Source organism: Myxocyprinus asiaticus, chromosome 49 (assembly GCF_019703515.2).
Source record: "Myxocyprinus asiaticus isolate MX2 ecotype Aquarium Trade chromosome 49, UBuf_Myxa_2, whole genome shotgun sequence".
In the NCBI taxonomy this organism is placed as follows: Eukaryota; Metazoa; Chordata; class Actinopteri; order Cypriniformes; family Catostomidae; genus Myxocyprinus; species Myxocyprinus asiaticus.
The window spans coordinates 15,910,759-15,927,463 of NC_059392.1; the positions used below are offsets into that span (position 1 = coordinate 15,910,759).

General features: G+C 42.0%; 1 protein-coding gene across 12 annotated transcripts in view; it reads right to left on the bottom strand.

Moving 5' to 3' along the window:
• LOC127438264 (uncharacterized) overlaps nucleotides 1-16,705 on the bottom strand; it is a 67,306-nt gene that overhangs the window by 40,374 nt on the left and 10,227 nt on the right. For 8 of the 12 annotated variants that reach the window (XR_007896701.1, XR_007896702.1, XR_007896700.1 and 5 more), the window contains 4 exons: nucleotides 13,845-13,899; nucleotides 13,647-13,743; nucleotides 366-743; nucleotides 67-209 (listed from right to left, as the gene is read on the bottom strand). Coding sequence is in view for 3 of the 12 variants with exons in the window: in XM_051693723.1 (XP_051549683.1) it covers nucleotides 13,531-13,743; nucleotides 13,845-13,899 (268 nt within the window). In the remaining 9 variants the exon portion in view is untranslated. The other 4 variants (XR_007896705.1, XM_051693726.1, XM_051693725.1 and 1 more) reach the window with 4 other exon arrangements.

The window sequence follows — 16,705 nt, forward strand, 5'->3', positions numbered from 1 at the left end:
ACACTGTATAAAAAAAAAAACATTGATGTTCCATTATTGCTTTATAGAAGTAAAGGCTGCACTCACACTTGGGAGAGGAGTAATTTCTGTGGTCAGAAGTAAGAACACAAGAGTAGCAGACAGTATCTCCACTGGATGGCACGTTGATGCTTCTGGAATTAATATCTTTTAAAGATCGCCCATTTTGTTTCCAGTAGTACTTCTGAGGTCTGGAGGTCAAAGTGCAAGAAGTATCACAGGTCAATTCTACTGTTTGATTTCTCTTCTCTGTTGATTGAGGATTAGTTTTCACATGTGGGACTAAATAAGTTAAACATTTAGAATACATCATTACATGACAAATGAAGATAGCTTGAGTTACTGACCAGAATATCCATATTTCCTTGTGACTGTCAGACTGACTGCTGGAGAGATAATAAATGTATCTCCATCCTTTATAATGAACATGAGGTGATATTCTCCAGAGTTTCTCAGTCTCAGGTCTAAAATTGTGAGTGTTGAATGTATGTTAGTGATCTGCTGTTTCACTCATCCTAAGAATTCAGAGTCTAAAGTAAAATTTTCAGGTTCTTCCTTGTTTCTTCAGTTGTTTCTCTGTTTCTGACTGAACCAGAACACAGTTTTGATGTTCATGTTTGAGTAAGAGCAATTCAGTGTCATCTGATTCCCGTTCAAAGCACAAATATTCTGTTCATCACAGGTCACAAGGAAATGGTCTGAACGGTATCCTGTTTGAAAGCCTGCTAAAGAAAAATGTAATGTAAGACCAATGACAAGATGTCAAATGTGACAGAGCCTGAAAAAGACAAATGTATCAATATTGAGACAAACAAATATGCAAAAAAAATGTCAACAAGCCAGTGTGTGTTCATATTAACCTCCTGAGACCCGAGTGTGGGTGTTGTGTGCATTTTCCATTTCCCTTTTTTATTTGTAACTAGTAGCACCTAGTTCACAAAAAGTCAAGCACAAAAAAAATATTATTTCTAGAGCAAATAGTTTTCCTAAAAATTGATGAGCACATATTTGGACAGCGGGACTAAATTGTGAAATTTTAAATAATACCAAGATATATAAAGTCTTTTTAAATCAAATTGTTTATGTTTCCAGGAGTGTTGGTTATTCATGTTTTTTAAATGTTACAGAAATAACATCAGAAATTAGCTTAAATAATTCTGATTCAAATTAATAGCCAGCATCATCCAATCACTGCCAACCATGTTAAAATAAAAGTACACATAAATTCTGAATCTATGTACTGATTTCCATTGTCCCATGTCTGCCAAACATGTTGAGTGGTTCAAACATCATCTGCAGCCTGAAACTGAACTTTTTATAGGAAGTTTGGATTGAATGCACTTGGCTTCATAGGAAAGCTATGGGATGCTCCCCTGCTCCCTTGCTCCCTATTTAGTGAATGACTTAACCTCCAATGTGCTGTCTGTATACACTGGTCGCAGAACAGTTCGAAATACACCATATTTCCAACCTAATGCCTTATAAAGCCTCTGAAAGCAAAAATAAATTCTCAGTGTGAAAATACAAAGTATACTGTATATAGGTTCCCTTTCGATTCAGTTCACTCTACATTACGAGAAACGCTATGGGGAATTTCTTCTCTGATGACCTAGTTTTGCAATAACATCAATCCACTTATTGGCAATGGTGTTTGAGCCCTGCCCCTTTAGGCATGCAGTTGGCCTATATAAGCGGGTGATCAATCACCATTTCTTTAGAATTTTCTTCCTTCAAAATTGCGTACATCATCTTCGTCTTGGAAACCCTCTCTGTTTCACCATCGAGATACACTTTTCAGCGGATGGATCTTCTCTGCAAGACACAGACAGGACGACTCGTCGCCTGTACTACTAGCGCCTGCAGCGAAAAGACTCACCGCTCCCCTGCAGTGTTCCGGTGAAGATTTCTCTGCCGCACCATCAAAGACGCTCTTGGTAAATGGGTTCTTCACTTCAAACGCTCACCAATGAACAACACGAAGCCTCAACGAGAGACCGACCCACTTCACGCAGCACTCCGGCAGGAGTTACTGTATCCTTTTCATATATATATATTCTACATAAGCCTTAGGACTTTTCAAAAAGAGCCACTTGCATGCAACATATCTTTTTAAAGATGTCATTCTGCCAGTGTTCTTTATGTGAACAGCACATCCCGCCGTCAGACAAGCATGAGAGCTGCATTCATTGCCTGGGCCGCAGTGAACCAGGCTGAGGAACAAGGCTATTCGAAATCTCCCCCATTGTCGCCTGACGGTCTCTTTGGCAACACCGTGGAAGACCAAAAAGCAGCACTTCCTCTCACCTGGCCCGCTTCCGCTCTACTTCCGGTCAGCAACAAGCAAAGAACCCCGCTCTTGCTTCTCCAGTGCCACCAAAGTCTGCCACTAAGCCATCAGTGAAGCCACGTAAACCATGACCCAAGCGAAAACACCCACTGTCTCAGCACGAGGAGCCTAGAGCCCACTGTTCTTCTCGGCCAGGAGCCGAAGAAGGCTTGATTCGAGGCACACAGTGTTTCACCCCTCTTTTCCACTGCAGTTTTTTGGGAACAAGATTTTTTCAAAATGTTGTACCTGTGTGTTCTGTTCAAATAAAGAATGTTCTCCCAAAAAAATATAAAAGCGCTCGTTGTTAAAACATGGGATGCTCATATATTCTCAATAATAGGGCTATTTCCTCTTCACGTCTTTACACCCCACATATTATACTCAACTGCTTCTCGGCATCACGGGATGCATCAGTGTTGCATGCAGAAATTCAAAATCTCCTTGCAAAAAAAACGCGATAGAGACTGTTCCGAACTACGATGTCCACAGTGGGTTTTACAGCCATTATTTTCTCATTCTGAAGAAAGATGCCGGCCAATTTTAGATCTGAGACACTTGAATTGCGCACTCTTGAAGCACCCATTCAAAATGATAACTCACATCATTCAGAAACATCTTTAGATCTGTTGATCAATGCATCAATAGATCTGAAGGACGCATACTTTCATGTACCAATTGCACCACGTCACAGGTGATTTTTTTGAGATTTGCGTTCGAGGGAACTGCGAATCAATTCAAAGTCCTTCCTTTCAGTCTGTTTCTGGCTCCCCGTATGTTCATGAAGTGTATCGATGTGGTGCTCACCTAACTGAAAATGAATTGTGTGTGCATCTTGAATTACCTTGATAATTGGCTATTACAAGCCCAATCAGAGGCTCTGCTGAGCAAACACAGAGACTTGCTGCTTTGCCATTTAAAAAGCCTAGGTCTGAATGTCAACTGGGTGAAAGGCATGTTTTCTCCCAGCCAACAAATCTCCTTTTTAGGGGTTCGAATCGACTCCGTGAGCATGTGTGCGCACCTCTCAAACAAGCACGTCCAGACCATTCTTCAGTTTCTGTCTCAGTTCAAACTGGGGAAACATGTCCACTGAAGTAATTTAAAAGAATACTGGGTTTTATGGCAGCAGCATCCATCATCATACCTTTAGGTCTGTTACACATGAGATCTCTCCAGTGCTGGCTCAATCGACATATACAACAACAAGCCTGGCACCATGGGCACATGAACATTGGTGTAACTCGTTGCTGTCTGGCCGCTCTAGCACCATGGACAGCTCCAGCCTTCTACCAGCAGGGTATTATGCTGGGTCAGGTTTTCAGGCAGAAAGTGGTGACCATGGATGCTTCCAACATGGGTTTGAGCACAGTGTGTGTCAGACGCCCAGCTTTCAGCACCTGGACAGGTGCGAAGCGGTCATGGCACATCAGCCGCTTAAACAGCTGTCTTCCTAGCCTTGAAGGCTTTTCATTCTGACAAAGTGAATCACCATGTTATGATTTGTTTTTGACAATATGACAGTAGTAAATTCAATTCACTGCAAATAATGAGCCTGCCACAGCTTGAAATACTGTATGTCCCAGGCCGCCTGAATTGCAGAGCAGATCTACTGTCGCGCCAGTGAGTGTTAGTGGGGGAATAGAGACTTAATCCTCAGACGGTTCTGAGGATTTGGGAAGTATTCGGCATTGCGGAAGTCGACCTAATTGCCTCCGCAGAGAATGTGCACTGTCCCCTCAGTTACTCCATTACCCAAGCCCCACTGGGGGTGGACGCCTTGGCCCACAAATGGCCTGCGAAACGCAAATATGCGAGAGGTGGCATCAATCTCTTCACAAGTTCTCTATGTCTAGATCGCTTTTTTTCCTACATTCAGTGGGTGAGCCCAAGCCCTTTATTATGGGTGGGCTACCTGATATATTTGATACATCCACCTGTATGTAGGCTGTTGTTGAATTACGCCCCTTAAGGGAATGGGTATTACGATGCGCCTCGGGTGATCTGATCACAGGCGAGACACATCACTGTTTAAACCTGGGTTCCTGTGGCCATATGTTCGGATTTGGAGGGGAGGGCCTCTGTTTCATGACGAAATACATCAATCACTATGTCAGTGTATTACTGCATGATAATAAAGCGCAATAAAATCAGAAAAGACAAAGAAAGCACAAAAAAATGGCACGCTATTTCTCCCAGATTTGGTTGAAATTTAATCGAAGCACAAAAGCAATATGTCAAGCAGAATCTGATATTTTAATGGATTACCTGTATTAAAGGAGCATCAGGTGTCCGTGCTTGTCATCTGTGTTGATATCAGACACACTAAAGAAGATTTCCTTTAAAGTTGCTCGCAAAACGACAAACTTTAAACTCTTGTTTAAGCGCAGCGGTTGTGGCAGGCTTGCATAAATATGCACTGTCCCTTTAAAGCAGATAGTTTTGCACTGGCCTTTTAAGACAGCCTGCCAATCAGTTCAAAGGAGAAGCAGTCAATGGCAATGTGAGAACAAAGAGAGGGTGATCACCAAACTCTTGAGCAACACAGTCCCAGTATGTTTGTCACTGTGAAGGGAATACCAACCACAAACATAATTTCTTCAGGAGCGGGTTTGAATGTTTTTTTATCTTTCTTCTTTGCCTGTTTGCTCTTGGGAATTTGTGAAGGATTATTCCCATTTAAGATGCAAGTGTGGGCTGGATGTTTGTTGAAGGAGGGTTGCTAAATGCTTCCTCCATATTGCCAAAAACTGACATTTTTCACTGCCCTTTCTCATCTATCTCAAGCTCTCTCTCCCTCCAACAATCTCTAACAAACACACAATCACACAAACACATACTCATTTTGAATATGTTTATTTGAAACACTGGCCAGTATTTATTTGTTTGATTTTGGGTTCAGTTGAACATTTACCTTGAACTGATTTTGTTGATGGACTTGTTCTGATATTCTTTGGGCCTAAAGATGGATTTGAAGGACTTTTAATTAACTGGGCCTTCTAAAAGTGAATCTATTTTGCATTACAAAGTATATTAAATTTTCTGATAATACATTTTGTGACTTAGCAATGAACTTGATTTAGTGTTTAGTTATTTATTTTATGTTTGCATTCCTATGTTTTGTGTAGTAGGTGGATTATTTGTTAGTCAGGAAATGTATAATAATAGGTTTTAACCTGTCTGGCACCCAACAATAATTTTTGCTACTTTAAGTAGTTCAAACCTAACAGATCCCGCTACATTGACAGGTGAGGGGTGGCACTTCACTGCTTCTGAGATGCATACAGGATGGATTAGCATTTACACTTCCAATGCAATGTGGTCACATGCATTTTTGACCACATTTATATGTGGTTTTTGTGACCTGATCACAAAATGATTTAGACCTGTATTTAGGGCTGGAGTGGAAACGGGGCCTAAAAGTCACAAGCACTTCCAATAAGAAATAAAACCTGCTTTCCAAACTGCAGTTGTGAAAGGGTTGAAATTATACTGTGTGTATTTATATGCTTCATATAGATTCCCAGGCTAGATTAACTTTCCATCTGGTCTTCGCCATATGGGGTTATTCATTAATTATACACTTGAAGACATGTCTTAATAAGTCATCATCCTGTAGGCCTGTGACTTCTTATGCATATTGTTTTAAAGTGTTTATACCTCTGGGGGTATGACGTCACGTAGTGTGGCATGTTGGGACTCTGTTCCCCATAGCATTTCTCGCAATGTTGAGTGAACTGAATCGAAAGGTACATATCTGGTTACACATGTAACTTCGGTTCCCTGAAATGAAGGGGACGAGGCATTGCAAAAGCTGTCCACACTACTACTGCAGAGTTTTGAGGTTCGTGTGATGCTCTCTTGTTCCTCAGTCAGAAAATTCTGAAGGAATGGTGATTGAGCACCCTCATATATAGGCCAACTGCATGCCTAAAGGGGTGGGGCTCAAACACCATTGCCAGTCAGAGTATTGGCATTATTGTACAAGGGTTTCAACTAGGTTATTGAGGAAGGAATTCCCCATAGCATTTCTCACAATGTCTTGTTCCCTTCATCTCAGGGAACTGAGGTTACGTGTGTAACCGGAGACGATTTCTAATAAAAACCTCGTGCTATTGTACATATTAGTGTACATTGTGTTTAGCAGTGCAGCGTTTCGTAATTAATTGCTCAAATTAAAAAAAAAAAAAGGCATATCAGATGAAACTAGAGACTCTAATCTTTTGAATCAAACAGGTTTCAATGTAAAAACTTAATATGGTTTCTTACCAGATGTAGTTTTTTTGGCATTTCTCCTAATGACAAACCCCACTGTGGTGCCATGTTGTTTTGTAACATGACTCAGTGTGTCGAAAGTTTAACCCTTTACTGACAGCCCAGAGTCTCCTGAACTGAGATCAGTTGGCTTTAATCCATTTAAATGATGTGTTGCGTAGAGTAAAAATATAACGTCTATGCATGTGTACGCAGCATGAGGTTAAAGGAAACAAAGTCACTATGAGAGCAGTGAAGGGGTCTCTTCACTTCACCAGTGTTATTAATTGCTTACGAAAACAAAATACATTTTCGTTAACTGAAATAAAATAGTGACAACACTAGATGGTCTTGAGGAATTTAATGTAGTTAACCATGTTTAAATGTTATCAGTTAACACATGAACTTTTGCTGCCCTAAAATACTAAAACTAAAACTAAAAAATATATACTTAAACTAAAAAATAAATAAATAAATAAATCAAAGGACATACTGACAATAAAAAATAAAAATAAAATAAAAAATTAGAAATGCAAAATGATAACTAATAGCCCTGTCTCCTACTTCTCTTTATTTATGCTAACATTTAGTTTCATGTCTATGTTGGAATTCATTTTTGGTAGCATAAGATTGTATTTGTTAAAATTAGTTAACATTTACAATGAAGAATACTTGCATTGTATTTTCATAAGTTAATATTAACTAAGATTAAATGCTGTAATAAACTGCTCATTGTTAGTTCATGATATACAATGCATTAACTGATGGTTACAAACACCGAGACTGCCCTGCTGTCTGTCACTGAGTCGGTGAGATAGGCGAAAGCTGGATCCAGATCATCCGTCCTGATTCTACTGGACCTTTCTGCAGCCTTTGACACAGTCAACAATCAGATCCTACTTTCCACCCTCTCTACATTGGGCATCACAGGAACTGTGCTTGACTGGTTTAATTCCTATCTCTTAGGTAGGTCCTTCAAGGTAGCCTGGAGAGATGAGGTGTCCAAGTCACATCAGCTATTACTGGGGTACCTCAGGGCTCAGTGCTTGGGCCACTTCTCTTCTCTATATACACAACATAACTGGGACCCATCATTCAGGCACATGGTTTCTCTTACCATTGCTACGCCGATGACACACAGCCCTACTTGTCTTTCCAGCTCAACGACACCACGGTGACTGCTCGAATCTCTGCCTGTTCGGCAGACATCTCGGCCTGGATGAAGGAACACCACCTGCAACTTAACCCAGACAAGACTGAACTTCTTGTCTTTCCAGCCAACCCTGCTGTTGAACACAACATCACCATGCATTTGGGTTCAAATACAGTGATGCCTTCCAAAACAGTCAGAAATCTAGGGGTAACCATCGATAACCAACTAAATTTCACAGACCACATCTCAAAGACAGCACGATCATATAGATATACACTCTACAATATCAGGAAGATAAGACCCTTCCTCTCTGAACATGCCACACAACTTCAAGTTCAGTCACTTGTTATAACTAGACTGGACTACTGGAACGATCTCATTGCAGGCCTCCCTGCATGCACAATTAGACCCCTGCAAATGATCCAGAATGCAGCAGCACATCTGGTCTTTAATGAACCAAAGAGAGCGCATGTTACACCACTCCTTGTCTCTCTTCACTGGCTGCCGGTTGATGCACGTATCAAATTCAAGGCTCTGATGCTGGCATACAGAACAGTCACTGGGTCTACTACAGCATACCTAAATAATTTCTGCAGAGCTACGGTCCCACCAGAAGCCTGCGGTCAGCTAAGTAACGGCGCCTTGTTGTACCAACACAAAGAGGCACCAAAACACTTTCCCGGATTTTCGGTTTCATCGCACCATGTTGGTGGGATGACCTTCCCAACTCCATCTGTAAAGCTGACTCACTTTCTGTCTTCAAAAAACGGCTGAAGACACATCTTTTCCATGAGCACTTAACCAGTCACTAAATAAAAAAAAATAAAAACTTTAATCTGTCTTGAATACACCTATTTTGATGCTAGTGAAACTTTGTAATACAGCACTTTTCGTACCACTGTCTCCTTAAGATGATTCACTTACAATGTATTCCTCTTTTGTAAGTTGCTTTGGATAAAAGTGTCTGCCAAATGAATAAATGTTAATGTAAATGTAAACAGGAACTTATTGTAAAGTGTTACCCAATATTTTATGACAAACCATAATGATCATACCTGGAATGTGAAGCAGTAGAATCAGTAACAAAAGTTTGGAGTTTAAATACATGCTTTCGCTTCTTTAATTTGACGTACACTATGCATTAGAGAATGAAACCATTTTCATTACTCAACATGTGTTGTTAACAATGCCGATCATAACATTTTGCTAGCAAGTGTGAAAATATTGCTCTCTAGACAGTATGTATACACCACTACTCTGTCTATTCATTTTGATTATGTAATAGAACACAAATTGAATGCATTAATACACAATAATTATTTTATACCTGTAATGTGTATCAGTAGGATTAGTGATGAAGTCTATGCTTTCACTTCTTATGTAAATGTAGCCTTTATATACAGTTGTGCTCAAAAGTTTGCATACCCTTGGAGAATTGGTAATATATGTACCATTTTTACAGAAAACATGAGTGAGCAGGCAAAACACATTTCTTTTATTTTTTATGGGATTCATATTCAACGGTAGGTTGCAACAGAATGGCACAATCAGAAATCAAAACATGGCAACAATGAAAAAAAATGAAATGACCCCTGTTCAAAAGTCTGCATACCCTTAGTTCTTAATACTGTGTATTGCCCCCTTTAGCATCAATGACAGTGTGCAGTCTTTTGTAATAGTTGTCTATGAGGCCCCAAATTCTTGCAGGTGGTATAGTTCCCCATTTGTCTTGGCAAAATGCCTCCAGGTCATGCAAAGTCTTTGGTCGTCTTGCATGAACCGCACGTTTGAGATCTCCCCAGAGTGGCTCGATGATATTAAGGTCAGGAGACTGTGATGGCCACTCCAGATCCTTCACCTTTTTCTGCTGTAACCACTGGAGGGTCAACTTGGCCTTGTGCTTATGGTCCTTGTCGTGCTGGAAAGTCCAAGAGCGTCCCATGCGCCGCTTTCGTACAGAAGAATGCAAATTGTCTGCCAGTATTTTCTGATAACATGCTGCATTCATCTTGCCATCAATTTTCACAAGATTCCCAGTGCCTTTAGAGCTCACGCACCACCAAATCATCAGTGAGCCACCACCATGCTTCACTATAGGCCTTGTTGACCCCTCTCCAAACATAGCACTTATGGTTGTGACCATAAAACTCTATTTTGGTCTCGTCACTCCAAATTACAGTGTGCCAGAAGCTGTGAGGCGTGTCAAGGTGTTGTCGGGCATATTGTAACCAGGCTTTTTTGTGGCATTGGCGCAGTAAAGGCTTCTTTCTGGCAACTCGACCATGCAGCTCATTTTTGTTCAAGTATCGTCATATTGTGCTCCTTGAAACAGGGCAGTGGTAGCTCAGTGGTTAAGGCTCTGGGTTACTGATCAGAAGGTCGGGGGTTCAAGCCCCAGCACCGCCAAGATGCCACTGTTGGGCCCTTGAGCAAGGCCCTTGACCCTATCTGCTCCAGGGGTGCTGTATCATGGCTGACCCTGCACTCTGACCCCAGCCTAGCTGGGATATGTGAAAAGAAGAATTTCACTGTATATGTGCAAAATGTATAATGTGTGATAAATAAAGAAAATTAAAAATTATAATTATAAACAACCACACCATCTTTTTCCAGAGCAGCCTGTATTTCTCCTGAGGTTACCTGTGGGTTTTTCTTTGTATCCCGAACAATTCTTCTGGCAGTTGTGGCTGAAATCTTTCTTGGTCTACCTGACCTTGGCTTGGTATCAAGAGATCCCCGAATTTTCCACTTCTTAATAAGTGATCGAACGGTACTGACTGGCATTTTCAAGGCTTTGGATATCTTTTTATATCATTTTCCATCTTTATAAAGTTCCATTACCTTGTTACACAGGTCTTTTGACAGTTCTTTTCTGCACCCCATGGCTCAGTATCTAGCCTGCTCAGTGCATCCACGTGAGAGCTAACAAACTCATTGACTATTTATTCACAGGCACTAATTGCAATTTAAAAAGCCACAGGTGTGGGAAATTAACCTTTAATTGCCATTTAAACCTGTGTGTGTCACCTTGTGTGTTTGTAACAAGGCCAAACACTCAAGGGTATGTAAACTTTTGATCAGGGCCATTTGGGTTATTTCTGTTATCATTATGATTAAAAAGGAGCCAAACAACTATGTGATGATAAATGGCTTCATATGATCACTATCCTTAAATAAAAGACAGTTTTTTTTTTTTTTTTTTGCATGATCAGTCATATTTTCAAAATCGGTGCCAAAATGTCACAATTTCTGCCAGGGTATGCAAACTTTTGAGCACAACTGTATTTGACATTGACCAACAATCAAAGGCAAAAAATTATATCCTTGCTTACTCAGAAAATACTAAAATAAATTCATAAATAAATACACCCATTTCATTTCTTAATGGCAAGTGTGAGATGCCCCATTATGGCATAGAATATTTTTATTTTGTTTGCTATTTTGTAATTAAAAGTGCTCAGAGATTTTCAAGAATATTCTTCTAAAAATAAAACCGTAGGCCTACAAAGAATTCTATTAAAAGGCTATACGTAGGCTACATGGGAGTTCCCTGCTTAAACTGGAATTTGGCAGTATGTTGTAAGAGTTCAGCAATTTCTATTTATAGAAGGATAATTGCATTTATGTCAAATCTATTGCTTTGTTGATGAAGTATCATATATAGTGAGAATTTACCCATTTCATTTTTTTAAATTGTATAAATATCTATCTAAATGTATATTTTAGGATAATACATATTCTGTAATGCACTGATAGTAGAACATAAAATTTTGTAGTAAGATAAATGTTATGGGTTGTTTTAAAAAAACAAAAATTTGTATACACACATAATTTGTGTTATTTATTTGTCAAGTGTATCAATGTCCATAAATTAGCTAAGGTTAACAGGTGGAGATTAGATATAGCTGAAATGTGCCCCAAGTTGTGCCTTGCAGGGTACTCAGTCTTACAGGCTATATACTCACTGAGCACTTTATTAGGTTTCTATAGTCCTAATAAAGTGCCAGACATGGTCTTCTACTGTTGTAACACATCCGCCTCAAGGTTTGACGTGTTGTGCATTCTGAGATGCTATTCTGCTCACTACAATTGTACAGAGTGGTTATCTGAGTTACCTTAGCCTTTCTGTCAGCTCAAACCAGTCTGGCCATTCTCCGTTGACCTTTCTCATCAACAAGGCATTTCTGTCCGCATAACTGCCGCTCACTGTGTTTTTTGTTTTTGGCATCATTCTGAGTCTCTAGAGACTTTTGTGTGTGAAAATCCCAGGAGACCAGCAGTTACAGAAATACTCAAACCAGCCTGTCTGGCACGAACAATCATGCCACTGTCGAAATCACAGATTTTTTTCCCCATTCTAATGGTTGATGTGAACATTAACCGAAGCTCTTGACCTGTATCTGCATGATTTTATGCATTGCACTACTGCCACATGATTGGCTGATTAGATAATCATATGAATAAATAGATGTACAGGTGTTTCTAATAAAGTGCTCAGTGAGTGTATATGGTTAGGATTAGGGGTGAGGTAAGAACAATTCGGAGCACCTTCCTGCAATGGGCATTTAACAAGCCTTCCTACTAGCACTTGTTCTGCCGCTGTCAAACATGGAGAGAAAGGTGATTTGATTGCGTGAATTACCTCAGGAATTTGTAAAGAATTATTTACATTAACCATGCTTTTCCAATAATTATGTAAAGTCACCAGAAAGCTTTTCAGTATACCATTGAACACTTCATCCAACACGTGAAATTGTGTGCTTTAGACTCAAGACAAACATTAATAAAAATGTAAAGCCTCATTTAAAAGCCATTATAATTGATAACAACAGTGTAAGTGATGCAAACTGTTCTTTTTTTTTTTTATTTTTTTTTTTTATTTTCCCCCTTTTTCCCCCAAATTGGAATGCCCAATTCCCTATGCACTTTTAAGTCCTCATGGTCGTGTAGTGATTTGCCTCAGTCCGGGTGGCGGAGGATGAATCCCAGCTGCCTCCGCGTCTGAGACCACCAACCCGTGCATCTTATCACGTGGCTTTTTGAGTGCTTTACCGCGGAGACATAGCGCGTGTGGAGGCTTCACGCTATCCACCGCGGCATCCATGTTCAACTCACCACGTGCCCCACCGAGAACGAACCACATTATAGCGACCACGAGGAGGTTACCCCATGTGACTCTATCCTCCCTAGCAACCGGGCCAATTTGGTTGCTTAGGAGACCTGGCTGGAGTCACTCAGCACGCCCTGGGATTCAAACTAGCGAACTCCAGGGGTGGTACCCAGCGTCTTTTACCACTGAGCTACCCAGGCCCCGATGCAAACTGTTCTTAACATTTTGACAACAAATGCCCAATGGCAGTCCTTAATTATTATTGCTTTTACTATGACCTGAATCAATGCGTAAACCAATTAAATTTAACTCATTAAAATGAATTTACCTTGGTGCAAATGTAGGTGCACATTAATTTGTGATTGTGGGTGACAAACAGCTGGATCCATTGTATGCACTTCAAGATTTTAAGACCTTGGGCACAATGCTATACTATTTGAACATTTTAGTTTAAAAGTTTAAAACATCAAAATACACAGACACTTACTTTAAACAAGAGCAAAAGCTTGTCACAATATAGCGGATGGCAACAGATGCCAATGTAAGACTGGTCATTGTGATTTTAGTAAAATTACGTTTAAAACATCCAAATACGCAGAGACTTATTTTAAACAAGAGCAAAAGCTTGGTTGGCCAAGCTAAGATTGGTAATTGTGATTTTAAGCCTGGTCAAGCTAATGGTCTTTTGAACTGCACAGTGGTATAAGGAACATTTTCTATGGTTGAATATATAGCAGTAGGGGCCAAAGATGTTTTCTTCATGTGAGACTGCTTGAAATTAATACTTGAATAATGAATGTCCTCATCCTTCACGTTAGTTTGCTGCGTGGAGTCATAGATTGTAGACAACGGTGCAGTGTAATCCACTGTAGCAAAATCAGACTGAGAGTTGGGGCAGAGAAGCAAGCAGAATAGAAATATCAGTGACAAACATTTTTCCGTATTATGTGTTCAATAAAAAATTTTTGGTCCAATGTTCTCACCTTTAAACCCTCTTTTGCATCCTCACAGTTTTGAGATGGATTATCCTTCCTCCTCCTACATGAGGTAATATCAGGAGAAATAAAATTACGTCCCAATTTATATTAGGTTTCTTTAACTACTCTGTACTAGCATTCAAATACATACAATGCAATGTATTTATTGTGTTACTACATGTTGTTCTGCTGTGAAGATTCTCATTTGCTGCTACAGAGGTTGAGGTTAGGTAAGTAGGGTTAGGGTTATTGGTTAATGGTTAGGTTTTAGGGTAGGGGTTGGAGTAGGGTTAGGTTTAAATTTAGGGGTAAGGTTAACAGTGTAATTACAGATGTAATTAAATGCTGGTACTTTAAATATCAGTACAATGCAACAAACCATATTCACATAATAAAAACATTGTATCAAATAAGTACATTGTATCAAATGCTTAAGTACATAGTAGTTAAAGATACCTAATATAAAGTGGGTCCTAAAATTTTCCTTGTTCTTTTCAAATAAGAGTTCAGTGTTCTATGAAAATGTACTTAACTTTCAAAGCTTAAAACTCAAAAACATTTAATGAAACTTTACTACTCATCCCAGCTCATTCGGAAACCCTTGGTTCCCTATCTGTCACTCACTCAAAGTTGTGTCGCTGCAGTGACACTAGGGGTCACTCTTGGGAGCCCGAGACACCTCTGGTCTTTGATAAAAGGCCAATGAAAATTGGCGAGTGGTATTTGCATGCCACTCCTCCGGACATACGGGTATAAAAGGAGCTGGCGTGCAACCTCTCATTCAGATTTTCTCTTCGGAGCCGAACGGTCGATGTTTACTGAGCTGACTGTTCATTCAACTTTGCTGTATCTGACAGCGCATTTCAGCGGCTTCTCCCTCCTCTGCACTGGTGCACTGCAGAGAATGCCCCTGGGCACTTCGGCTGAAAAAAGAGAGTATATTTTCCAAAAAGAGTATATTTCTCCAAAAGAGCGGCACACACGGAACATCTTTTTAAAGACGCATCTTTTTAAAGATGCCTTTCCGTTTGTGTGTTATTCCTGGTTGCGGTCATTACCTCTCAACTTCAGACGGTCACGATCGCTGTTTTTCGTGTCTGGGCGTGACCCATGCGGAGAGAGCGACGAAGGTCACGGTGCGGTCTCTCGGGCGGGCGATGTCCATATTAGTGGTCCAGGAGTGCCACCTTTGGCTCAACCTGGTCGAGATGGATGAGGCCGACAAGATATGGTTCCTTGCTGCCCCTATCTCCCAGGCTGGCCTATTCTGCGACACCGTCGAGGACTTTGCCCAGCAGTTCTCGACGGTGAAGCAGCAGACGGAGGCTATCCGGCATATCCTGCCCCGGCGTGGCTCAAGATCCCGCACCCCGCCTGCTCGTCGCCAAGGGCATCCCCCTGTGGTGACTGCACTGGCTCCGCCGCAGCCCGCCCCTTCGGCCCGGCCCCGGCGTGGAGCCCACTGCAGGAAGCACACGCCACCCGTCTCACGGCCGGCTGCCAAGAACCCACGAAAGGCTTCAAAGCGCCCCTTAGACGGGCGACCCAGGGTCGACGAAACCCACTGCTTTGGAGCTGGTAAGAAGACCACTCCATCCCCCGGTGGAGGGTTGGGAGGAGAATCTTTTGTTGCTTTTTGATTTCACTGCATGCCCAGTGGCTGCGGTACCCAACAGTTCAGCAAAAGAGCGGTTTCCTTGTTCCCTGGGTCACATACCTGGTGTGCATGGCCGTCATCATGAACACCGTCCTCCTTTTTATCCTTGCAGGATTGGCGATCCAGCGGCGGTCTCCCCACCCCTGTGTGCCCAGCTGTGGCACAGATCCGCCCCTGATGTGACAGTCTCCACGGTTTGCGAGGACAGACCTCTTCCTCCCCACCCCAGGCTGTTCCGGGAGGGTCACAAGGAGCCAGGTAAGTGCTTCGATGTCCCTAGACTCAGCACGGTCATGACATGGTGTGGCACCTCGAGCTCCACCCCGCCACGAGGCCCCACCTGCCGGTACGTCCAACTAGATTATAGACCCATGATGGTAGACATCATGTAGACCCATGGTGGTAGACACGATCACTCAGGCTAGGGCCCCCTCTATGAGGCACCCGTATGCCTTTTAAGTGGCGTCTGTTCGCTAAGTGGTGTTCTTCCCGACGGAAAGACCCCCAGAGATGCGCAGTCGGATCGGTGCTTTCCTTCCTGCAGGAGAGGTTGGAAGGGAGGCTGTCCCCTTCCACCTTGAAGGTGTATGTAGCCGCTATAGCAGCACACCACGACACAGTGGACGGTAAGTCCTTAGGGAAGCACGACCTGATCATCAGGTTCCTGAGAGGCGCCAGGAGGCTGAACCCCTCCTGACCGTGCCTCGTTCCCTCATGGGACCTCTCTGTAGTTCTTCAGGGTCTACAGAGAGCCCCCTTTTGAGCCTTTGCAGTCAGCTGAGCTTAAGGCACTCTCCTTGAAGACTGTCCTCCTGACTGCACTCACCTCCATCAAGAGGGTAGGAGACCTACATGCATTCTCTGTCAGCGAAACGTGCTTGGAGTTCGGCCCGGGCTACTCTCATGTGATCTTGAGACCCCGACCGGGCTATGTGCCCAAGGTTCCCACGACCCCTTTTAGGGACCAGGTGGTGAACCTGCGTGCACTGCCCCAGGAGGAGGCAGACCCAGCCCTGTCGTTGCCATGTCCGGTGCGCGCTTTACACATCTATTTGGATCGCACGCAGAGCTTTAGGATCTCTGAGCAGTTCTTTGTCTGCTTTGGTGCACAGTGGAAAGGAAGCGCTATCTCCAAACAGAGGATCACCCACTGACTCATTGATGCCATAGCAATGGCATATCACGCCCTGGGCGTGCCGCCCCCGGTAGG